This window comes from Aethalodelphis obliquidens, unplaced genomic scaffold (genome assembly GCF_003676395.1).
Source record: "Aethalodelphis obliquidens isolate GAN/ISIS:26980383/991018 unplaced genomic scaffold, ASM367639v1 scaffold9, whole genome shotgun sequence".
In the NCBI taxonomy this organism is placed as follows: Eukaryota; Metazoa; Chordata; class Mammalia; order Artiodactyla; family Delphinidae; genus Aethalodelphis; species Aethalodelphis obliquidens.
In genome coordinates this window covers 48,514,047-48,539,793 of record NW_020837953.1, presented here as the reverse complement: position 1 = coordinate 48,539,793, position 25,747 = coordinate 48,514,047, and the positions used below count along the sequence as shown (strand labels likewise).

The 25,747-nt window shown below is 53.5% G+C and overlaps 2 protein-coding genes across 4 annotated transcripts in view; both read right to left on the bottom strand.

Annotated features, from left to right (window-relative positions):
* Window positions 1-7,441, bottom strand: part of CHD5 (chromodomain helicase DNA binding protein 5) — a 66,050-nt gene extending 58,609 nt beyond the window's left edge. For 2 of the 3 annotated variants that reach the window (XM_027110377.1, XM_027110378.1), the window contains exon 1: window positions 7,252-7,416. In XM_027110377.1, the coding sequence (XP_026966178.1) occupies window positions 7,252-7,330 (79 nt within the window). In that variant the 5' untranslated portion in view covers window positions 7,331-7,416. Of the gene's footprint in view, window positions 1-7,251 lie in introns of all 3 variants that reach the window. The other variant, XM_027110379.1, reaches the window with a different exon arrangement.
* Window positions 7,442-13,536: 6,095 nt separating this feature from the next.
* Window positions 13,537-19,871, bottom strand: RPL22 (ribosomal protein L22). The gene is made up of 4 exons (XM_027110375.1): window positions 19,842-19,871; window positions 17,945-18,049; window positions 15,981-16,105; window positions 13,537-13,738 (listed from the first exon to the last, which is right to left on the bottom strand). The coding sequence occupies exons 1-4, from the start codon at window positions 19,851-19,853 to the stop codon at window positions 13,594-13,596; spliced, it is 387 nt and encodes a 128-aa protein (XP_026966176.1). The 5' UTR covers window positions 19,854-19,871; the 3' UTR covers window positions 13,537-13,593.
* Window positions 19,872-25,747: the final 5,876 nt, after the last annotated feature.

The window sequence follows — 25,747 nt, the reverse complement described above, 5'->3', positions numbered from 1 at the left end:
TGGCGGGGAGCCAGGCTGACGAGGAGATGCCCGTCCACGCCTGCCCACTCTCCCACCGGCCTCCACCTCCCCCGGAGCTGCAAAGAGACCGCCTGGGAAAGCCACCCCCGCACGCTGGCCGTGCCCAGCTCGGTTATGTAACGGGCTCAGCTGATGCAACCGGGAGGGGGCCTCTCTCTCCCGCCTCCTGCTATCTCCCCACGTCCCCTGTCCCCTCAGCAGCGCAGTCCCCAGACTGGGAAGGCCAGCCCAGCACACGGTCACAGACTGACTGGCCAGCAGCACAGACCATGGATGCACAGGAGGCCATGGGAGGTTCTAGAAGGAAGCCTGGGATCTCCCATGGGCTGCGCCCCACCCTGCCTGGGAAGGAGGTAGGGGCACCTCTAGCCCTAACCCACGCCCAGGACAGGGCTCGGAGGAGAAGTCCTCAGGCCCTCTGCCCTTGGACAGACCCCTCCTCCACTCCCAGAAGACCTCACGGCCCAGGGCCATCTGTCTGGTTAAATCCCTCCTCCAGGGCCCTTCCAGAGCTGGCACACGACCACGGGGACCCCACCCTGCCCACCCCCATCTGCCTCCCCCGCACGGCTTCTGGTGGCCCTGAGGACACCCAGGGCTGACCTCCTGTGACGCTGCTCCCCGACACCCCCATGATTCCCACTCAGCCCTGCCCCCCTCCTCCCTCTTCTGCAACCAGCCCTGAGCTTCTTCTAAAACCAGACCTGGAGAGTCACAGCCAAGCAATCCTTCCCAGTGCCCATCGGCCCCTCCCGGAGCCCAGCCCTGTGCCTCCTCAGGGTACGCAGCCACCAGTAAGGCGGGAGCCCCCCCGCCCTGGGGGAGGGTCCTGAGGGGAAGCGGCCTCAAGACTCCTTGTCTGCCAGCTCCCTGCTGCCCCCCAGCCCTTCCAGCCAGGCGGCCGTGCCCTCACGCACCAGCCCTGCCCCTCCAGGGCCCGAGGCTCCATCGACCCCCAGAGGGGCTAGAATTAGGACCCATTAGCCCTGATCTGTCTCCCAGGTCTGGGGCAGGGCCGGGGGGAGACTGCTTCAGAGATGAGACGGGGGACAAGGGGGGGGACGGCAAAGAGAGGCACCTGCACCTCCTGCTGCTTTCCCCCAGCCCCTCACCAGGGGCTGCACACACTCTGGCTTAGCCCTGCGGGACCCCCAGGCTGCTCCGCAGGCTGCAGCCCGGGCGGGGGGCGTGGACCCTTCTTAGCGAAACACCTTATAGCAGTGGAAGGACCTACCACCTGCACCAAGCTCGAAGCAAGTAGCATATGTTCGTTTATATGAATTCATCTACTCCACACAGCAACTCTGGGAGACGGTACTATTATCACCCCCATGTGCAGACAAGGAAACAGGCTCCGAGGATCTCATCGCTTGCCCACTTGAGTCTCACAGCCGGCAGGTGGTAGAGCCAGGATGGAGCCCCGGCAGGTGGGTCCCACCCCCAGGTGTGGTCCCCGCACCTGCCCCTCCCTCCAGGTATAGGACCCTCCCAGAATTCAGACCTTCCCCACGTTTATTTCACAAGCATTTAAACAGCATAGCCCATGTGCCAGGCTCAGGCACGCCCAGGGGACACTGAGGTGACTCAGGCCGGCCCCTGGTCTGAAAGATCACCTGTGGTCCCTCAGGGTGGGAGGGTCAGGGCTAGTCCACCGCAAGTCCCCATGCTCTGCCCACCCCCTGCCCCTGTCCTCTGGGGACAGGGAACTTAGCAAACACAAGGTGATCAGAGCGAAAGAAAAACGTATGACTGTGGAAGGAAGAGGTAGGTCGTCTGATTCGGGGTGGCTGACGGATCTGGGGAGGTGCAGCCAGGAGCCGGATCAAGAGCTCCGTCACCCGAGTCCGGAAAGGTAAGCAAATCTGTCAGCGATGGGGACCCAGCTCGACGTCCACCATCCTCTCTGAAGCCTGTGGAGAGGGTCTCCTTCCATTCCCCCAAGCAGGAAACAAGACCACCTGGTGGCCAGGAGGAGGGACAGGGAGCTCAGGCTTCGAACCACCACCCCTTCCTGGCAGGGTGGCCCCCAATCCCTTCTCCACTGAGCCCACTTCCTCATTCTTGAAATGGGCCGAGTACTGGGAATTCCCCGGCAGTCCAGTGGTCAGGACTCCGTGCTTTCACTGCTGAGGGCGCAGGTTCAATCCCTGGTCGGGCAACTAAGATCCCGCAGGCTGAGCGATGCAGCCAAAATTAAATAAATAAAAATGTAAAGATAAATAGGCTGAGGACTGCCTTTCTCACGGGGTGATGAATTAGAAACTGTGAGATGCAGTTTAAGTGCCTGGCAGTGGCAGGCGGGGCCCAGGGCCTCAGGAGGGCTAGGATGGCCGGGGCTGAAGGAGTGGATGGCGGGGGGAGGGGTGGGCTCTCGTTTGGCCACTGCTGGGCCAGGGGTTCTCAGGGCCACCCTAGGGCTGGCCAAGGAGGGGTCACCAAGACTAAGGTTCCCATCAGTCCTTGGAGTGCCCCCCACACCACAGGTCTCTACTGACATTGCTGGGGGGGGGGCAGTACTCCCGCCCAAGAGAGGATTAATAATTCATTTATGACATTTAACAAAACCCAGACACTACCTCACTGGCATCTCATCAAACAAAACGTCAGTCCTGAGCACCACGGGCAGGCGGGCAGGCAGGCAGGTGGGGGCGGAGGACAGGGGAAGTTTTTACCCTAAGGGAGTGGGGCCTGGATAGAGTGAGGATGGAGGAGGCTGGGGAAAAGGAGGAAAGAGAGGCCAGGAGGGAGGGGACGGGGACAACAGAGGGAAAGAGAGGGACAGACAGACAGAGAAAAGGAAGGACTCGGGGAAGACAGCCTGACAGACTTGGAGACAGACAAAGGGATAGACATGGGGAAAGAGTAAGTGAGAATAAGAACAGGAAGGAAATAAGGACAGAGCCAAAGAGACAAGGCAGGAAGTCTCAAAAGTTTCACCTGCAAAACCCCCAGAAAGTCAGACACCGTGTACTGTGTTCAATACTCGCTCAGAGAAGACATGCAAGAAATCTATGCCGGGTGGGTGAGTGGATGGATGGATAGACAAATGGATGATGGATGGATGGACAGAGAGACAAACGGACCGATGGATGGATGGATGGACTGGACGGATAAATAAATGGATGGGTGGAGACTGGTTAAGATGGATGGATGGAAGGAAGAAAGGAAAGAAGGGATGGAGGGAGGGAGGGAGGAAGGAAAGGTGGACTGGACAGATAAATAAATGGATGGGTGGATGGATGGAGGATGGGTCAATGGATGGATGGATGGAAGGAAGGAAGGACTGGACAGATTAAATAAATGGATAGGAGGGTGGGTGGATGGATGCATGGAAGGAAGGATGGATGGAAGGAAGGAAGGACTGGACAGATTAAATAAATGGACAGGTGGGTGGGTGGATGGATAGATGATGAATGGGTAGGATGGCTGGTCAGTGTATGGTGGGTGTACTGGTTGGTTTTGTGGCTGGATGGGTAGATGTTCTGGTGGGAGGGTGGATACATGGGTGGATGGATTAACAAGTGGGTGGGTGACTGAATGAATTGATGAAATGATAAATCACTTTAGAATGCGGTGACTACCCCACAGGCCAAGCCACTGGGCAAAGGGTGCTATAACCGCTTTACCTCCCTCCTCTCGGCAAACAGTATTAAATATGGCCAGGCTCCCGGGATGCCCTGAACCCACATCTCCCCAACGTGGGGGGAGCTAACCAAGAAGGCACAGACCTTCAGGAACCGTGGCTCTCCCTCCCTCCTGGTCCCTGGGCCCACAGAAGCCTAGATGGGCCTGGGGGACCTGGGCCAGTCCAGTGCCAGAGTGGTCACACTGTCTGGCCTGGAGAGAAGATGGGCTCAGCAGCTCTAGGAAACCCACCCCTCTGTGTGGGACTGAGGAAGGGCTGGGCCTACAAGGCAGGGAAAAGGCCTGGGATGCTGAGGCCCTCTCCTCCCTCCCTCGCTCCAGCCCCTCTGGCCCAGGCTCCCAGCCCCCCAGCTTACTGGATGAGGGTGCATGTCTCAGAAGCATTTCCTTGGGGAAGGCGGGCCAACTGCTCCCCTTGGACGGCGGTAACTACAAGCCACACTTTACTGGGCCCCTATTACGTGCCGGGCACTGTGACCTACTTGTTCCACGTGCACTGCCTCATCAGTCCTCATAATAAGCCCTCTATGAGGTTGCTGACGCCGCAGCCCATTCCACAAGTGGGGACACTGAGGCAGAGGGACTGGGTAGCTTGCCCGAGGTCAGCCACAAACAAGCAGCAGAGGCGGAGCCACCTGACTCTTGAGCCCTCTCTTGGACTAGCCCTCTGAACGCCCAGGGGAATCTGGCAGCTGGGCACCTCCCCCCACCCCCGCAAGCAGGCTCAACCACCCGCCTCAATGCCAGAGAGCTGCCCGACCAAAGGCCGGGAGGCAACATGAACACTGCTGAGGGGGGAGGTGGACGGGCAGAGTGAAGACAGTAGGCCTGACAAGGACTGAGTCCGCTGCGGCAGACTGAAAACTTAAGTGTGACAGCTCCCAGCACACCGGCTCCCCCATCCACAATCGGCCACCTGGGGGACCTGCTGGCCCTACAGCCCTGTGGGCCACGGCCACGAGCTCAGGCTGACGGCTGCAGGGAGGCCGCAGTGGAGGGTAGGGGGCCAGGCGGCCAGCACTTCAGGAGAGACACGAGGCCTAGGCCGAGGCTGTCATCACGTCCAAAGGCCAGGGTGACCCAGGGACCCCCCAGCCCTCAGACACTGAGACTACAACCCTCTCTCTAGCGCCCACAGTGCTAGGTGCCGGGCACAGTGGGTGGTCGCGGGAGTCACACCCAAGGCGGGAGCCCACGGACACAAGTCAGCTGATGATAATATTCCAGGGAAGCACTGCGAAGAAAATAAAGCATTAAAATGGGCCTGAGAATGACAGGGGTGGGGCTACGCTGGAGCCAGGAGCTGAGACCTAACCGGCAGGAAGGAGGCAGTTGTGAGCCGAGGAAAGCTTGGGTCTGGCAGGGGTCATGGCCAACGTTCAGGGCAGGATGGAGCCTGGGGGCTTCCAGAAGCATCAGGGAGGCCAGAGTGTGAACAAGGAGGTCGGGGTGGAGATGAGGGTGGAATAGAAAAGGGACTTTGCAGTCAGTCCAAGCCGTGGGGGTCCGGGTTTGCTTTGTGTTTTCAAAGGTGACCCTGGCTGCTGAGCGGAGCGTGGTCGGAGAGAACTGGTTAGGAGGCTCTAGAGGGGACCAGCCGGAGGGGACCAGCGGAGGGGACAGTGGTTTGGACCAGGGACACAGAGAGGAGCTGGCAGCTCGGGGAGGCTCAGGACGTGCTCTGGAGGTGGGAGCCCCTGGCCTTGCTGAAGGACAGGCTGCAGTCTCTGCTCTGCGGGACTTTGGAGGCCTTCTTAGAGGCCCTGGGGCCAAGCCCACCCCCCCACGCCCTGCCCTGGAGTGACAGGTGCAAGCAGGAGGGAGGAAAGGTGGTGGGCAGGCGACTCGGACCCAGGCCCAAGTGGAGTGAGCTGGGTGCCCGCCAGTCCGGGGACACCTTCCCTGGCCTCCTCGCCTCCCCTCTCCTCCAAGCCCTGACACAACCAGGGAGAGCCAGAACGCATGGGAAAGGGGGAAAGGGGACCCCATCAGGGGGTTGGTGAAGTCCCAGAAATAAGTCTGTTCACGAACGTTCAGCTGTCCACTGGCCCCATCAGTGCCACAAAGGGCCACGCCCCGAGCACCACTGACTGAGGAAGCCAGTGACCAGCTTTACCAAGGAGCCAGCTTCCTAAGTAGAAAACAGCCATGGGTTTCAGTGCCTGTGCTAGGCCTCTGTGTTCCCTTCCGGGAAATGGGCCTAATTCCCTGGACCCCAGCACGTAGCAGTCAACTATTGTCCAAGCAACTCCACCCATGTGTGGCCACCTCACCCCCACTCCCCTCACCCCAGCAGGCTCTTCGCAAACTTGGCTGCACTGTCTGAAAAGCAGGGTGAGGCCCCAGTCACCCTGGTAAAGCAAGCAAACGAGTGAGCAGGGGAGGAGACCCCCCAGTGGGCATGGCCGCCTGCTGGGAAGCCCCTCAGTAGGAGAGGCAGAGCAGAGAGGAGCTGCCGCCCCTGGGTCCTCCCCTTCTCACCTCCTGCACACAGGAGTTAAGGTGCCAATCTGTGGAATATGCTCCCCCCTGGGGCCAGACAGCCCACTCCAGGGCCAGGGAGGGCTCCGGCACCGCCCACAAGTCCCCCAGGAGCCCAGGAGGGGCCATGACTCGGTGCGGGGAAGCTGCGATGTGACAGAGCCCCCCAGAAGGGAAGGAGGAAGGCTGCTTGACAGGGTGAGGCCCTGCCCAGCTGTGCCAGGAGGGGAAACGTCCCAAACAAACGGTGAGCAGTTGAGTAAAGAATGATCCCGCAAGGCTACCCCTGACGCACAAGCCCTCTTTCTGCTGAATTCTGGAGAGGGGTGGCAAGGGCAGGGGCGGTGGCCCTGCGAGTCGGGCCCGGAGCCAAAGCAGGGTGGGCTGGGAACGCCACTAGCCGGGCGACCGCGGGCTGGAGGCGCCGGCCGGCGCTAGGGCGCGCCAGGAAGACGCCGGCGGCCCGGGCAAAGTGCTTGGGAGCGGCAGTCACGGCTCCCGGCGGCCGGGTAAGGGGAGCGGGAGTCCGAGCCCGCGCGCCTCACCCCGGAGCTTTCGTGGGCCCGGAGGGAAGCCGCCCCAGCCAGGGCGCTCGCCCTCTCCTCTAGCACGTCCCGTCCTCCGCCCGCTCCGGGCCCCACCCAGCCCACCCCGGGGCCGAGACCGGCCGGGTCCGGGTATCTGGTCCCTCCTGCCCCCGCCCGTCCCCGCGAGGCCAGGGGTGCGCGGCGCGGGGCGAGAGTGCCGAGTGCGCGGCACCAGCAGCCAAGCGAGATTCCCGCCCCCTTCAAGGGCACGCGGGCTGACCCCCGCGGCGCCGCGCCCCCTCCCCGCTTCGGGCGCCCGGCGCAGGCCCCCGGCGGTCCTCCGCCCGCGCCGCGGCCAGGGTGGCCCCTATCGTACCCGCCCTTGGCGGCCCGCGCGCCGCTCCCCGCCGCTCGCCCAGCCCCGCGCCCTTGGCCGCGCGGCGCCAGCAAGGCGGGAACGCAGCCCGGCGCCCCTTCCCGCGCGCCGCCAGCGCCGCCCGCGAGGTCCAGCCCCGGGGCCCCGCCGGTCGCCTCGTCCCCCGCCGCCCGCCCCGGGCGCAGCCGGCGCCCCGCTCACCTGACATCTCGTCCTCGTTCTCCATCTCGTCCGCGAACAGCCGCGGCAGCTCCTCCTCGGTGCCCAGCGGGCCCCGCATGCCCGGCGCGGGGGGGAGGGGAGGTGGGCGCCCCCCCTCCCGCCGGGCGCGGTGCCAGCCTTAACCCGTGCGCTGCCGGACGGGCGCGCGCGGCGGGCGAGGCGGCCTCGGCGAGAAGATGGCGGCCGCCTGCCCCCCCACCCCCCCAAACCTCCACTCCCCCGTCTCGACCCCCTTCCTCTCGGCCGCCTTCGCCCCGCTCCCCGCAAAGCCCGGGTTGCTCCGCCCACCGCGCCCCGCAGCCTGAGTCCCGCAGCCGGCCGAGGTGGTGGCGGCAGCGCCGGCGGCAGGCAGCAAGAAGGGGGGGGGGGGGGGGGGGGGCGGCAGACATGCCCGGATTGTGACGTCCAGTCTGGTTGCTGTGGCAACCCCATCCCATCGTTCCGGCAGCGCGACTAGTTAACAGCAGAGAACAAGTTGGGGGGACTAGTCCTGAGACTCTGGGTGCGGGGTGGGGACAGGGCGCTCCGGCAGGGGGAGCCGTCGAGGCGACCACGCGCCCGGGGACCCGACGGCCGAGCTGGGAGCTGGGACTCGGGTGGGCCGGGCCCGGTGGGAGGCGGGGAAACGCCGGCCCGCGTACCCCGGCAGGGCCCAATGCCGCTGCCGCCCCCGCCCGGGAAGGGTCCCCAAGGGCGCGGAGGCGGGGTCCCCGGGGCAGCGGGCAGCGAGCTCCAGTACTCCGCTCACACGCGCCGAGACCCTGGTCGCCCCGCACCGGCCGCAACACGCTTCTAATCCCCTTTCCAAAGAGGATTCGAAGAAAAATGTGTTCCGCACTTGGGGAAGGGCCGCTCTGGAGACAGTGGGTCTGATTCCTCCAGAAAAATCTGTACAGGCTGGCTCCTCCCTCACCCCATCGCGCCCCGCTCCCACCGCACACGTGCCCACTTCCAAAACGCGCCTCCAGGCGGGGTCCGCTTTAAACACATCCGGACCCCCGGGGGTGATGCGGGCTCTGCGTTCTTTGTGCCCAAAACTCCGCGCGGAGCGGGAAGGAACCGCGCCGCCAGCCCTCGGTTGTTAAAGGTGAAGATGGAGGCCGAAGCCCACGGGAGCAAGACTAGAATTTTAAACACGCGCCACCAGCATCGGCTGCAGCAAGTCTTAAAGCTACTCTACGAACGCAAAAGTTTCAGGGGCGGGCTTTCTACCCCTAGAAGAGCCAGGAAAGGGCGGGCGCTCTCACCTCACTGCCTGGGGCCAGACACGTTTGGGGGAAGCCACTGGAGACCCAGTCATGCCAAGGACCCTCAAGATCTACCTGACTTGGGAAGCCCAAAGCAGCCGGGAGGAGGTTTCCTCTCTGGCACCCACCCCTCTGGTATTGGCTGAGCACCCGCTCCATCCAGGTGGGCATTCACCTGTTTCACCAGTACCCGAGCCACTGGCATCACCAGGAGGGCTCTTCCTTCCTGGGGACTTTGAGGAACCAGGAGAGTCGTGGGTGCTTGGCAAGGGCCCCTAGTGCAAGACCTCTTGGGGAGGTGGCCACAACCCACTCCACAGTAAGTCCAAGCTGTGACCTGAAGGTGATGGATGGCATGGGGCGGGAGAAGCTGGGAAAATATGCAGCACGTTTTTCCTCCCCTTCCGACCTAGTGAATTACCAGCAAGCCCCAAACCACAGCTCCTCTGCAGTCACGTTCGGGAGAGAACAGTCCAGCCTCCCAGAAAAAGCGCAGGGCACTGGGAATCCCATCTCCTGGATCCCTTTTAAACCACATTAGGAGAGATGTTGAATCTGCCCCGAGCAGGTGGCCTGCAAGGGCCAAGGGAAGGGCAACAGGGAAGCGGACTAAGAAAGCAAGGGATCCTCCTGGCCTGAAGCTGTATTTCACCTCCTGGGCATGTAGCTGAGGGAACCTCAACCACTGAGGCTTTAGCAGGCCTGCATTTTGCCTGGCAAGGCTGCCTTCCTCTTTCCAGACCTCCTGTCTTCCTGAATGTTAACCAGGAAAAGACCCTAAGCGCCACCAAACTGCCCACCCCAGTCCCCAGCCCTGCCCCCAACCCCTCCCACATGGTGGAATGAGTTCAGGACACTTCCACAGGTCCCCTGTCCCACTTCAGAGAAACTGTGACCTACAGCATTTCCCATCACCAGAGAGCCCACCACACACGCACCATTAACCTTGGCTCCAGTTCCCAAGGTGAGGTTAAGTCAGACATCATTCAATGAAGAACAGTTCCAACTGCTTAATTTGGCAAATTAGAGTCGAGATGTTCATCACTCATAATCCTCTCCCCGTCCTTGTTCTTGCGATGGCTGCAGCTAGGTAACAATACTTAATGACCAAAACCAAAGCAAAGCAGAAACTGGAAGGGCAGAAACAAATGGATTTTTGCCTAGCAATCTCTAGTAGTATTTAAAGGAGAGCGTTGATTACTGTTAAACTATTAAATATACATTTTAATAACAATGGACCAAAAATGACTGCTGTTAAAAACAAGCCCCAGGGCTTCCCTGGTGGCGCAGTGGTTGGGAGTCCGCCTGCCGATGCAGGGGACACGGGTTCGTGCCCCGGTCGGGGAGGATCCCACATGCCGCGGACCGGCTGGGCCTGTGAGCCATGGTCGCTGAGCCTGCGCGTCCGGAGCCTGCGCTCTGCAATGGGAGCGGCCACAACAGTGAGAGGCCCACGTACCGCAAAAGAAAAAAAAATAATCTGCCTGCCAATGCTGGGGACACAGGTTCAAGCCCCAGTCCGGGAAGATTCCACATGCCGTGGAGCAACTAAGCCCGTACGCCACAACGACTGAGCCTGCGCTCTAGAGCCCGCGAGCCACAACTACTGAGCCCGCGTGCCACAACTACTGAAGCCCGCGCGCCTAGAGGCCGTGCTCTGCAACAATAGAAGCCACCGCAATGAGAAGCCCCCGCACCGCAACGAAGAGTAGCTCCCGTTCGACGCCACTAGAGAAAGCCCGCACGCAGCGACAAAGACCCAACACGGCCAAAAATAAATAAATAAAATCAAAATATTTTAGAACAGACCTATAGATTGTCAAACTTAGGGAAGTCAGTCAGCCAAATTTCATATATCGCTTATATGTGGAATCTAAAAAAATGGTACAAATGAACTTTACAAAACAGAAATAAAGTCACAGATGTAGAACACAAACTTATGGCTACCAAGAGGGAAGGGGAGGAGATAAATTGGGAGACCGGGATTGACACACCACTACATATAAAATAGATAACTAATAAGAACTTACTGTATAGCACAGGGAACTCTACTCAATACTCTGTAATGACCTATACGGGAAAAGAATCTAAAAAAGTGGATATACGACAGGTATAACTAAATCACTTTGCTGTACAGCAGAAAATAACACAACATTGTAAATAAACTATACTCCAATAAAAATTCATTTAAAAAATCAAAACTATTTTTAAAAATATATTGGCTCTGTCCAAGGTTACCAAGCAGAGGCCTGTCCCCTTGGTACTGCCAAATCTGTAGTTGTCTCTTGTCAGGGACCCACTTCCTAGGGATGTGCCCCCCTCACAGGAAGGGGGGCCCGCACAGGGCCCTGCTTACAGCCTTGTGAAGTTTGGGGGTAAGTCAGCAGAAGGGCCAGGCAGCAAGAGGAAGGAGGGCAAGCTTCCAAGCTCCCCTGAGCGTGTCAGTGATGGACCAGGGGACCATTATCACCATACTGGGGTCCTGCTCACCTTCCAAGAAACCAAGAGACCCCTAAAAAGGCTGAGGCCTAAATACCCCAAAACAGTCTGTAATTTTGACCAATTGTCTTAAAATATATTTGATGTGATCCAACTCTCCCACTTTCCCCCATCTGTGACACCAACGTTTCCGAACACCTCTGTGCTAGGCACCACCTACCAGCCAGCACTGGTCTATTTCACCACGTGGCTCGTCCCAAAATGCTAGGAGGATGACACTACTCAGAAAAGCACACCTTCACCACGGAAAAAGCCACAGAAAGGGGTAGCGGGGGCTTTGGAAAGGAAAGCAACAAAATTAAACCTCAGATGAGAGATAGTGTTCACCCAGATAAGGGTGAAGCCGTGCTGGATCTGGAGTCAGCTGAGAGCAAGGCTGCACCAAGTTCCTATTTCACTACCTTTATGCACTTAAATCTCAGCTTGAAACGCTCCAAGACCCAGTCTCTTCCTGTGCCTTGATCAGGCAGGTGAAATGGGTCTGAACTGTGGCTCGGCACAGCTGGGATAATGGGTGCCGTGTGATTCAAGTTCACGTCACGTATCCATCAGAAAGTCATGTTTGCAAAGTTATTCTCCGGCTCTGGGTCTGAAGAAATTCTACATGGAGAGTTCGGTTATAAGTCAACTCCAGAACCTGAGGCACCACGGCATAACTAGGGTGAAGAAAGTGGGAATAAAAGACACATGTTCTTCTCAAACTTAATGAAGTCCAAGGTCATTGTTGGTACAGCAATTCATCAGTGAGGACAAACAACCAATTTATTGTTGCTAAACAGATTAACATGCCAATCCTTTAAAAAAAAAAAAAGCCTTGTACAATAATAGTAGCCATGCGTTAGCCACTTTAATATAAAATGTGATCAAAAGTCAAAATACAAGAGTTCAAAAGGCATAGAAAAACCAGAAAGTTTCAATTTTATTACAAGTTTTAGATTCTGGGAATAGTTTTAAAAAAAAAACTTATATGCTAATTTCAGCCCAGGGCTAATTTTTTTACAACCAAACTAAGAATTACTACAAGGGAACATCAATGCAACAAACAAGTAAAATTTGCAAACCCAAGTCACAAACTTGCTAACAAAGTTAATAATCATGGTAATGGACAGCACCAAAGAGCAACTGATGCCTCAGTTAAATTTGAAAGAAACAATGCCTTCTCTAGGGCAGAGAAACATGCAAACAATTCTGCTTCAAGAAATTTGCATAGAAATAGAAAATGCTAGAGCCTTTACCACAAATGAAATTACAAAGCCTCAACATGTTAAATTCAACCCAAGGAGCACCAAATGTTAAATTGGAGCCAAGGTATGACTCAAAACATTTAATTTCCAGCTATGCAACTAGCAAGATCACAAGAATTTCAGGTGTGGAAAGGCACCCTAGGCAAGCTCTTGAAAGACATGAATTTGATACAACGTAACCTTAAAACAATGCAGACATTTCTGTAAAATTTAAATTTTAGAGGGCACCATAAGGCATCAGGATCTCTTCTCAAAGTCACTCTTGATATTCTCAGCAACAATCACATCTTTATGATCTCATTGACCTTTCACAGATCTCTAGCCTGTACACGTACAGCAGAACCCCCAATATCGTGGGAAGCCCTTTCAGTTTGGCCCTGCTTAACATGTTTGTAGAATGACTTTTAAGCCCAGCCTTGGCCTAAATGGTGTGAAAGGGACTACTCCCTGGGCATCTCAAGACTTCTCTTCAGCCTGAGCTGTCTCCCAGGCCCCTCTCTTCCACACCTGCCTCCGGGGTAAGACTCCAGAACTCTGGGATTCTGAGCCTGACCCCAGGCAACCTCACCAACACCCACCTTTGGAAGCTCCACTATTCCTCATCTCCAGCTCCCCCTGGTGGGGTTCAAAGTGACAGTTTGGTGCAAGGACTTGTAGAAACAATGCTTATTTACAAATTCATATTTTGTAGACCTTTCCTTAATTGAACACCTGTGACTTTTACAGTCGCTCTCCAGACCCTTTCCAGAGGTGTAGTAGAATATGCGAAGCAAAAGGACATTTTATTTCTACAGGAAGAAAAAGGATTAACATACATAGTAATAACTGTGTCCATCAAGAGTAATCTGTAATCAGAAAATGAAGACAAATGCCCCAGAAGCCTGCATTTTACCGACACTGCCACTTTCCCAAAAAGAGAACCTCAGAAACAAGTCACTGGATCTGCTTTCAGTGAATCAGGAGTTCCCACATTTGTATTCCTCAGTCTTTTGAGAAAAGTACCAGATGAAACTGACCCACCCCTTTTTGTGTAAAATAGTAACTAACTGAACTCACATCTCCACGCCCTCATCCACCTGTTCAATGACAAACAGTAGTCAGTTCCCTTGAAGGAGACTTACACATTTTGGTATTTCTACCAAAAGAATTGAAATTTTCAAGCAGAAAAAAAGTTTAATTACAAGTAAGTGAGTGGCAGCCCAAGTGAAGCCCTTTTACTATGATTTCCAATTTTCTGTTCAATCCACACTGCAGAGATACAAGGAAAGCCACCATTTTGTTTCCTAAATTTTATTTAAGAATTCATACAAAATACTCCAGATAACTGAGTTTCAATCCTCATCTTCCTCCTCTTCTTCATCTTGATTAATCTGGAAGTAACGTAATTCGTAACTTTCTTTGCTGTTAGCAACTACGCGTAACCAATCACGGAGATTATTCTTCTTCAAATATTTTTTGGTGAGATATTTCAAATACCTGCAGAGAAAGAACACTTCAGAACTGCACCAGATACAAGGCCTTCTTAAATTCTGAAACACTGTAACTTTTATGAAACCCCTGCATTCAAAGTCATAACAATTCAAGGTGTTTTCCCATGGTTCAAAAATGGCAAAGACAGGCAAATATTACAGCCAGCCAATGCTCTAACGAGAATAAACATCAATCACATTTCATCTAACCTGGACATAAAAATGAGAACAGATTAAGATGGGACTGCTGTCCATGAAGCAATAGCCCTCACCTATAAAATGGTTTTTAGCGACCACTAGGGAAAGAGATCAAGGTAGTAATTTGGCAATTAAGCACACAATCTAAGTACCTTTTATTGAGAAACCGCTGGATTTCCAATGAGCTCCAAGTACTTCACCTCACTGACTGAAACCTGCCATTGAGGTTGCTGGGTTACTGGGACCGGGGCTGAGGGCCGTGTCACTCACACTCACACACACACGCTCACTCCTGCTGCATGACGCTCATCTCCCAATGCCCCCCGCCCCGGCAACGTCCTGACCGCGACTCTGCAGTGAGAGCACTTGGCCTCTCTAGTCCATCCACCCAGCGGCTGCCTTGGCCTGAGCGAGCTCAGCAGCCAACCCTGCACAGCGCTGTCGGCAAACTCTGTTCACCTAAAGGCAGCGATGCCTCTTGTGCTCAAAAGCAGCCTGCAATCCTGTTTCATCTCTCAGCTGTCTGCTTATGAGGCCCTGAGGTTTATCTATTCTGGCATCTTCCCAAAGCCATAAAGAGGAATAGAGCGCCCAGCACACCCACCACTGGGCAAATTAACCTTTCCAGACCTCAGATTCGCCCTCTGTAAAACAGGACTCATGATACTTAGCATCTCTTCAGACTGGTACAAGGACTAAATGAGATGCCCAGGCAAACTGTGGCACTTTAGCCAGGACCCAAATATTAACAAACCAACAAACTCAACACCTCCAAGAAATGAACACTGTTCAACTGTCTTACTTACGCCAACAAAGCAATCTTCACAAAGATGTGAAGATCTCAGTTCAATTCTACCCACTTTTCCCTACATAAAAATAAATCAGTTTGTTAGTTTCATCTAAAAAGTATTCTTTTTTTTCCATTTACTATTTCTACCATATTGTATTCAGGTGACGTGGTTAATTCAAAAGTTTAGGTGGTTTGAGTGTTTTCCTAATAGAATGTTGGGGGAAGCTAGGTTAAAAGCGCTTCCCTGAGAGCTCTGCAGAAGCCCAGTGGGGTGGGTGCTAAGCACACCCTGGAGGCCCTCCAGTTGCCCCATCTCTCACTCTATCAAACTGCCTTCTGCACAAATGAAATAACGCAGTCAGGCAGAACAGGAGTAGTTCACTTAGCTTTAAAGTCATCTCTTGACTGTTTCAGTTAAAAATGGAAGCAAAGAGGACTTCCCTGGCGGTCCAGTGGTTAGGACTCGGCGCTTTCACTGCCGAAGGTGCTGGTTCAAGCACTGGCCGGGGAACTAAGATCCCGCAAGCCGCACAGCACGGCCAGTAAATATTGATTAATTAATTAAACCCTATTCTTTAAATAAATAAATAAAAATAAAAGCAAAGGCTTAACTATAACCAACTTGTCCTAACACTTCAAACTTCCTACTGTTTGATTCAGTTTGATTAAACGCTCCTAAGAATTATACGCCAGGTTCTGGGCTAGGAGCTAGGTATAAACACGTCCAATTCCGTAGTGACTTGTAACGTGTTTTTAACCTCATTCTCAAAACAAAAGACATAAACATATAGCAGGGCAAGTGAACTGCTGTCTCCAACTTAAAAAAATTGGCCCACAGGAATTAACAGAGTGGCTTCAGTCTAAACTGAGATTTCAGACCCCTCATCTAATTACAGGAGCATTTGGGGCGGGGGGGAACCATAAACTTAAAAATGAAAGCTCTTCAACGTCATCTAGAGGCAAAGGAAGCAGTATCTTCACTTTTAAGAACACAGTCTAAGCAAGTCCGAGCATCTTTGCTGCTTGAAATGCTTCAGCCTGTGAAAAACAAAACTGTAAAAATCTACTAAGAGTTGAATACTTTTAACTGCCATAACATTCATCCATTCATCCACCACCCCTACACTGGACACTGCTCCAGAGGTTAACAGAGGCAACCACACAGCAGATTACTCAAGGTGGAGTAACATTCCTGGCCAAGGTGGGGGTGGGAATCTTAGTGCTAGGATGCAGGCAAGAAACGCTCATCTCTTTCCCATACCTTTTGGAAAAAGGCACCTCGGAAGTTACAGTGATCTTGCTTTTGCTTCTTTCGATTGTTACAACACCTCCTCCGAGATTCCCAGCTTTTCCATTCACTTTGATTCTTTCCTGAAGAAACTGCTCCTGTAGAAATCATCAAATTGACCAGTTCACCCATCTCATTTTCTTTATACTCCTAACTCTAAGCAAATATAGTTCATTAAATGTTCAATCTTAAAAAAAAAGAAAATCTTTGGCCAAAGATCTGAAATCTAGGAACAGCAATTAGAAGATGGTATTCAACTGTTTACATATGTAACTGAAAACATCCTAGCATGAACATACATGACTACTTCCACACATATACTCAATGTGCCTGTACGCCATGCAAGGCTCTGACTCCTGGGTCTCGGGAGAGAGTAGTCAGGAAACCCAGGCCCAAACTTACAAGATACAGGCAACCAAAGTGATAAGCAACTTCTGGACCTAAGACATATAAAGCACTGTCCTCTGTGTGATAAGAGAAAATAGGTCTTCAATCCAGCAGAAGGAACAAAAACATACAGTGACCAAAACAATTACAGATCTGCTGAGGGGCCACGTGCACCATCACCGAACAGCAGAAGGGACAGTGGCCTAGGAGCCCAGAGATGAACTCTGGGCAAATCCCCGTGGAAGCTTGGGCTGGTCATTCACTTCCATGGGTTTCAGGAGTCTCTGACCAAAAAGGAGGACTCTTTTTTGGTTTTCTTGCTATTGCAATGCTACGAAGTCCCTTCAGCTCCCACTCCTACAGTCCTCTATTTAAAAACTCCAACACACAATGTTAACTGGCGACAGGTTGGTGGGGGGGGGTGATTAGGTCAGAAATCCTGACCTTTGCATCTCAGACTCATAAATGACTCGTGTTTTCTATCCTCAGGAGGCGTCTAGAAGGAAGACAGTCACATACACAGATAAGTACAGAGGGAGGAAGGGAGAAGGGAACATCCCAGACACAAACTGGAAGAAGCCACAAGTTACGAGGGAAAAGAGGCCACGGAGAAAAGCAAGAAGTCATTGGCTGGAGAAGGAACTAAGGAGTCAAGTGAAGGACTTCTTGCAGGACAGGCCAGGACACAAAAGGCATCTACCAGAGGGTAGTGAACTACAGGTTACCCGAATTCCACGCTTTGTAAGTAGTGGCTGTAAGCCAAACCTTTAATTTTTTTATTTGAAAATTATTCTTGTTGTAATGTTTATCTTGCAGTAGTTAACCTTCTGGAGACTAAAGAGAAAATGTCAATGTAGGGTTCTGCACAATATTCCTGAATTCCCCCAAGCTTGGCTATCGGAGAGGAAAACAGTAAAATGCCACAACCAAGTTGCAGAGTCAAAAAGGTGACAATGAGGTTAATTTTTCTAGACTTATGTGAAATAGAGGAATATTGGGGAATGGGGCCAACATGAGGGTAAAAAATCTGTACAGAGCAAGGCCTAAAAAAAACCAAGCTCCAATTACAAATCAGCAAACAGGATATTCTCACAGAAACACTGAAGCTCTGGTGCTTAATAAAAGAGAAAACTCAAGGAGATGCTGCCATCTGTCCAAGGCCCCAGAGCCAAGCATCAGGCCCAGGTCACAGGCACCCCCTTGGCCCTGAGGGTCAGGGCCCACAGCTTACACTTAAAACACACTCAAGTGCAAAGGTTTGCCTGTTTCCTAGTAAATTTTAAGTAAAATCATTTTTGGAAACTGAAGAAGATGACGATGAGGTAGTTCTCTGGCACTGATGTGCCAGAGCGCATCTCCTTTACTCCTCACAACTGCTACACAGGAAAACAAGGGTGAGAAGCAGAACTAGACAAAGCTCCAGGGTCAAACAGTAGAGCCAGAAGAGCAGAGTAGCCAGGGCCAGCCAGCAAGCACGCTCCAGGAGGTCTTCTCAGCAACAACTGAAAGGGTTCACTACTGCCCAGGGTGACATCAAGGGTGTAACTTACAAAATTGGCCGCATCCATGATTCCATCTTCTACAGGATGGGTACAGTCAAGAGTAAACTTCAGGACCTGCTTCTTTTTTTTGCCCCCCTTCACCACAAGCTTTTTCTAAGAAAAGTATACAAATGATAACAGAGATGAAGGCATAACCAGTCCAAAAAAAAAAAAAAAAAAACACTCAACAAAAGCAAAACTACTAGAATCGTAAAAGGACACGCAAATACAAAAACCATGAAACTGTGTTCCCCTGCAAAGGCGCCACGAGTGGACGCCAGATCACACTCAAGATGCTGCTCTACAAACCTGGGGTCATGCCCTCTTGAAGGGGAAATCATGCTAGCACTCCTGACCCATGTACACTTTCCAGCCTCGCTGGTGTCTATGAGCATGAAGGTCTGTTAGCTTATGAACTACAATAAAATGAACGTTTCCTCTTATTTGCCCTAAAATTTCCAAAATAAAGTTAAAGGAATACTCATTTGTTTTCTTCCAGGATTAAGACAGAGGCATGCACATGCCTTGCGGACCCAAAACAACTTTAATCTGCAACAAATTCGTGTCCTCACTTTCCAGACTCGGGTCCTGATCCAGTTTAGCCGTTTTCCCTTCCTCCTGTCTCATCTACCTTCTCAGGACAGCGACCAGAACTACACATCCTAGCAGCCCGTCTAACCCCAGCTGGGACAAGGATAAAACTAAAACTTGGGTTCTAATTATAACATTAATGGCGACAATTCCTGGCCTTTTGACTGATTTCATCTAGCACTTTCAAAGCACTAGTTTAACTGCAACGTTCCAGCCTCTTCACTCTCAGAAAAAACCTCCTATGATTCTTCTCCGTCTACAAGTGTAACACCGTTAAGAAAAGCATTTGGACAACCTACTTACCCGCAGGTGCACTTGAAAAAGCCTATCAGAATCTAAGTAGACCTTTCCAAGAATCCGTCTTACCTCTCTTCATGTCTCAAAAAACTCCACCTAAAACCTGTATTAACTGGGTCAATTGTTCAAACATTCAGCTTTCAACAAGTCACTTCCCCCCCCCAACACGTCTTCCTAGTAACAATCAAAGGGGCTGCTTCAAAAATCTAGCCCCAGAAATATACAATCAGCAAATAAAAGACCTGCCGGCAATGCTCTCCGTACCTCCCACCGTGGTTTTAAACCAAAAGCATACACACGCCCAGGAGCCTTACAAGCCCACCCAGGCAGAAGAACGGAGAGGAGCCGAAAATGTTCCCAAGGGCGTCCCAGCAAAGGAGGAGGATAGGAAAACTTCCTCTCAGATCTGCAGCCGGAGTGACGCGAGGGCGCCGCGCGAGGGCCCAGTCCCAGCCTGGCTGAGAGCGAATGGAACCGGGCCCTCACCCGACCCCTAAAAGGGGCTGTAGAGCTGCACCCTGAAGACTGAACTTCCTCCGCAGACGCGAAAGGCTCCTCTAACCCGGGCCTCCCTCTGAACACAGGCCGGCCACGCCACCTTCCGTGGACCTTTCCACTGGTCACCCAGGGCGCCGGGTCCCCTCCTTCCCCGCCTTCCGCCCAGGTAACCAGGCCCAGGCCTCGGCTGCCTCACGCCGGCCGGGCTCCAAGGGCCGCCGACCGACCCAGGCTGCAGTCTCAGGCTCCCAGCTCCCCGCTGGCCGCGCAGGCAACGGGCCCAAGCCCAAGCCGCGGCCTCCGAGAGTCCCGGGTCTGCCCCTCACGCCTCGGGCCGCGGCCTCCTCCGCCCACAATGTGCGGGGCCCGCCGGCCGCCCCAGCCTGCTCCGGCCGGCCCGCTAGCCCGGCCCCGGCAGGATGCTGCAGAGAGCCGTGCACCGCGAGCCAGGCAGGGGCCGGGCCGGCGAGGCCCACGTGCCTCTCCCCAGAGCCGAGGCCTCACACGGAGCCATACTAACCACTGGCGCCATCGCCGCAGCGGAGGCAGAAAAGGAGTTGGGTGAACTACGCAGACGCAAAGAGTCCGCAGCGCGCAGAGCACGCAGGGCTCAGGCTGTACTAATCGCTCTGCCACGCCCCACGGTCGCCACCATCTCGCCCTGTACTGTACGCTCGGGGAGCGATTTCTTTTGCCTGAATGCAAAACCTGTCCTCTCACCCGTCCGGAGGATTGCAGGGGGAGGGAGGCAGGGTGGCCTGTCCCACTGCGACGGATCGGAGCGGGGAGCCATACTAGACTACCCCAAAGAGAAATAAAGGGGTTCGCTCTACTTTTGCAAGTCTTAGAAAGAAAAAAAAAATTAAGGAAATTCAATAAACCATAAATTACCTGCTACTGGGATGGGAGTCGAACTCACTAACTTGGGGAGGTGAGGCCTAATTTGGGGTCCTAATGCCCGAGAGCCCTTGGCTTCTTCCTACCTAAAGCGCCCAGCCTGGAAGCTGGTGCCGGGGGTGGGGGGATGGGGGGGATGTCTCCCTGCGCTAGCCCTCTTTGCTGCAGTCAGGTACACTCTCCACCACCTCAAGTTCAAGCCGCCCACACTCCGATCATCACCTCCTAGCTTTCCAGTTCATCCCTTCTAGCTTCCCAATTCCAAACATTCTTCTGCCTGCGCTCCCCAAACTGGCATATAGACAGGAATCACCTGGGAATCCCTTAGAAATGCAGATTCCAATTCAATGGGTTTCAGTGGCCTGAGATTCTGCATTACTCAAAGCTCCCAGGAGATGCTGGTGCTGCCCGTCCGCGGACCAAAGTTGAATGGCAAAGGTCTTCATGCCCAGGCCTACAGTCCGTGGACTGGACCACTTTCACCCACTCTCCCCCCGTCGTGTCCTGACCAGTTACAATCACTCACTTGCACACACCCTCCAGTCCCTGTGTGCCCTGTACTCACCTAGCAGAAGCCCAATCCTGGCTCACAGTGGTGGGGGAGGAAACTCCCCATGCTGTCTGGTCTAGGTTTATTTACCCTCAGGCCTACTCTGCCAGATGACCAAGTTCCAAACCCACCCTGCTGTTCTTCTTTTTTTTTTTTTTTAATAAATGTATATATTTCATTTATCTCTATTTGGCTGCGTTGGGTCTTTGTTGCTGCGCACGGGCTTTCTCTAGTTGCGGCGAGCGGGGGCTACTCTTCGTTGTGGTACACAGGCTTCTCATTGCGATGGCTTCTCTTGTTGCTGAGCACGGGCTCTAGGCACACGGGCTTCAGTAGTTGTGGCACGCGGGCTCAGTAGTTGTGGCTCGCAGGCTCTGGAGCTCAGGCTCAGTAATTGTGGAACACGGGCTTAGTTGCTCTGCGGCATGTGGGATCTTCCTGGACCAGGGCTCGAACCCGTGTCCCCTGTATTGGCAGGAGGATTCCCCACCACTGCACCACCAGGGAAGCCTCCACCCTGCTGTTCTTGACTGCAAACCACGTTTCTGCTTTACCACCTGCAACCTGGTCAGGTTCTTTCAACGGGGGCCTAGAGGGGAGACTGCAGGCTGGAGAAAGAAGAGACTTCTCCCTGTTTGCTTCCTGCTTGTTCCTGTTCTGTTGGTGTCACCTACTCCTGCTTCTTCATCCTGGTAGCAACCGTTGGAACATCCCAGAAACAGCAGTTGAATACAGTTTGCAGTTATTCCAACGCTTGTAGAACCAGCCTCATTTTCTTCTCCCCAGAAACCCCAGCCCCAGCTGAGCAGCACCCCTTTCTCATGTATCAGCTTCCTGGGCCCTGTTCTTTAAGTGTCTCCATTTTAATAAGACCACCTTAGGAGTGGTAGCCACTTCCTGAAGTTGCTACTGTTCTTTCTTTTTTTTTTAATATTTATTTACTTTGGCTGCGCCAGGTCTTAGTTGTGGCACATGGACTCATAGTTGCGGCATGCGGTCTTCTTAGTTGCAGCATGTGGACTTTTTAATTGCGGCATGCATGTGGGATCTACTTCCCCAATCAGGGATTGAACCCAGGCCCTCTGCATTGGGAGCATGGAGTCAAGTCTTGATACCTAGTTAACAATCCTTAGTGTTCTTCCTCCCGAGTGACATCTCTCCTAACAATCTTCTAAGTGATTGTTTTCACACCTCTGGTCAGAATGCCACCTCCTCGCCCCAAAACCTCCCTCTCAGCTGATGACTTCCATTGCTCTTTTTTTGAAAACATAGAAGCAATCCAAAGAGAGTTTCCAGACACACCTGCCTCCACATCTACCCATCCAGCAACAGCTTTACCCAGCTCTGCCTTTCCTCCTGTTACTGCGGAAGAAGCATCCTTGCCCCCATCTGAGGTCAACCCAACACTAGGGCATTCATCTGGCATACTTCCGCCTACTTGAGGATGTCACTCCAGCAGTCCTTGCCCCCCACCCCATGAAATCATCAATGTATCCTTTCTTCTGGATTTTTTTGCATCAGCACTCAACCATTCTTTAACATCTCCCATCTTGGGACTTACTTGGTAGCGCAGTGGTTAAGAATCCGCCTGCCAATGCAGGGGACACAGGTTCGATCCCTGGTCTGGGAAGATCCCACATGCTGTGGAGCAACTAAGCCCGTGCGCCACAACTACTGAGCCTGCGTGCTGCAACTACTGAAGCCCACACCCCTAGAGCCCGTGCTCCGCAACAAGAGAAGCCACCGCAATGAGAAGCCCGCGCACCGCAACGAAGAGTAGTCCCCGCTCGCCGCAACTAGAGAAAGCCCGCGCAAGCAACGATGACTCAACGCAGCCAAAAATTAAAAAATAAAATAAAATAAAGATAAAATCCCCCATCTTAAAACAGAAAAAGCAATCTCTCAACCCCCAACATTCCCGGTTACTTACCACCCCTTTTGTCTCCTCTCTACTGTGGACTGAATGTTTGTGTCCCCCCCATATTCATAGCTGAAACCTTAGTCTCCAAAATGGTGGTATTTGGAGGTGAGTCCTTTGGGAAGTAATTAGATTTATTAGCGATCGTGAGGGTGGGGCTCCATGATGGGACTGGTGCCTTTCTAAGGGAAAGAAGACACATGAGATCTCTCTTGCCACGTGAGCCACAGGGAGAAAGCAGCCGACAACAAGCCAGGAAGAAGGCCCTCCCCAGGAGCCAGAGCTGTTTGCACCTGCTCTTAGGCTTCCAGCCTCCAGAACTGTGAGAAATTTCTGTTGTTTAAGCCTCCCAGCCTGTGATATTTTTGTTACAGCAGCCTGAACTAAGACGATCGCTTTAACCAAATTTCTTGGCAGTTTCCTCTGTGTGCTGTCTGCAGTTTCTCTCCTCCCATTTCCTGTTGAACCCACTCTGGTGAGCCTTTTGCACCCCGCCTCCCCAGCCACTAGCACAGCTCTCATCAAGGTCACTGGTGATGTCCCCCTGCTCAGCACTGGGGGCGGGTCCTGGTCCTCCTATTCCTGCTTCTGTAGCATCTGACACCACAGGTCACTCCCTCCTCCTTGCTGACCCTTCTTCCCTGGGCCCCCAGAACCTCAGGCTCTCCTCCCACCTCACCGGCTGCTTCTTCTCCGTGCCCTTGCTTCTCCCTCCTCCTCCGCGGACTTGAAGAGCCACAGGGCACAGAGCTCCTCTCATCTTCATCTGCACTTGACCTTTGGCATGCCCCAGACTCATATCCTTAAATACAGCTCCCCAGGTCTGTGTGTGCAGCCTCCATCCTGAACTCATGACTTCTCTAGACCAGAGGGTCAAGGTGACCACCCTCACCCCCATGAAACCACTCTCACCTCTCCACCCTTACCCCCACTCTCCATTCCCAGCCTCACCCCCCAGCCTGTGTCCCTTCATCTCCACCCACTTTGGTCTTCCTTTCCTTCCTCTAAATTTATTCCAACTTCTGGGACCTTGTACTTGCTGTTGCCGCCACTTTCTTTTTTTTTTAAGTCTTTATTAAATTTGTTACAATATTGCTTCTGTTTTATGTTTTTTTGTGTGTTTTTAGCCTGGAGGCATGTGGGATCTTAGCTTCCCAACCAGGGATCGAACCCTCACCCCCTGCATGGAAAGGCGAAGTCTTAACCACTGGACTGCCAGGGAATTCCCGCCTCGGCTTTGAACTCTTCCTGGCTTTTCTTGTGTCTGATTTTTTCTCATCCTCCAGGGGCTCTGCCCAGGGTTATCTAGTGTGTCCTCAGCTCCACCCCCTCCCAGCTGCCCTCCATCACATCATCCTGATTCTTTCCTTCAGAGCATTTAACACAGTCTGTCATTATTGTACTTGTTTATTTGTGCACTTGGTTAACCTTGCCTGGTGGGTTAGGCGCCCTTCTTGTGTATGGTGCACGGCAGATGCTCAGTAAATACTACTCAAAAGTAACATCGTCAGGATTAGATGACATAATACAAGTAAAAGAGCTTTGAATAGTATCTTGACCCACAAACATTGACCACTGTTTTTATGACTTGGAGCACAAATGGAACCAGGGCTAGGGAGGGCCCTTAAAAAATAGGTAGTTCCTGCCTAGAATTCACTTCCTTTCTTCCCCCGGCAAACTTCTACTCATCCTTCAAAACCCAGCTGGAGGGGGCTTCCCAGCTGGAGCGGGCTTCCCTGGCGGCGCAGTGGTTAAGAATCCACCTGCCAGTGCAGGGGATACGGGTTCGGTCCCTGGTCCGGGAAGATCCCACACGCTGTGGAGCAACTAAGCCCGTGAGCCACAACTATTGAGCCTGCGCTCTAGAGCCGGCGTGCCACAACTACTGAAGCCCGCACGCCTAGAGCCCGTGCTCCGCAACAAGAGAAGCCACCGCCATGAGAAGCCCGCGCACCGCAACGAAGAGTAGCCCCCGCTCGTCGCAACTAGAGAAAGCCCGCATGCAGCAACGAAGACCCAACGCAGCCAAAAATAAATAAATAAATGTATTTTTTTTAAAATCAGCTGGAATATTATCTCCTAGTTTTTTCTAGTTAGTAAGATTGTTTTTTATAACTTTTTTTTTAAATTTATCTATTTTACTTTTGGCTGCGTTGGGTCTTTGTTGCTGCATGCGGGCTTTCTCTAGTTGCGGCGAGTGGGGGCTACACTTCGTTGCGGTGCGCGGGCTTCTCACTGCGGTGGCTTCTCTTGTTGCGGAGCACGGGCTCTTAGGCGTGCGGGCTTCAGTAGCTGTGGTTCGCGGGCTCAGTAGTTGTGGCTCCAGGCTCGGTAGTTGTGGCCCACGGGCTTTGTTGCTCTGCAGCATGTGGGATCTTCCTGGACCAGGGATCGAGCCCGTGTGCCCTGCATTGGCAGACGGATTCTTAACCACTGTGGCAGCAGGGAAGTCCCTGATTAGTAAGATTTTATTGAGCACCTTCTATGGGTCAGGCAGTGGGCCTGACTCTGATTTCAAGAGGGACTGCTACAGGGGCCGCTTTCCCGGAGCTCAGGGTGACATGTGCAGAGAAGGCGGGCACGCTGGAGAAAATGACGCTGGGTGAAACAATCACTTGCCAGGCTAAGAAGGGCAGAGGGGGCCCAGCTGGAAAGGCTCAGAGCTTCCTCTGTCACGCTCCCACCCAAACCTACCTTGGGAACTCGCTGATGATGGGCGTGGGGCCTTAATTATTTTGGAAGCTTAGGGTGTGCGTTATCACTTCACTGAAGTCTCACCTCATCACCGGGCGGCTGCCCTGTTCTACCCCAGCTCTGAGGCTCTGAGAGGTCAGAAACTTGGCCGAGAGACCCAACCTGCCAAAGGCAGCCCTGGGCTTCCAAGCCCTCTCACGAGCTCTCGCAAGAACTGGAGTGTCTGTGGGAGGGAGGGGCGGCTGCTGCTCTCGGGCGCCCTCGACTGCCCGTCGAGGAAATAGGGCCGCGCGGACCCACTCCTGTCCCGGCCCAAATCCGACCGCACAGAGCCGGCCTAGCCAGCGGGGCCGTATCCCCCTGAGGA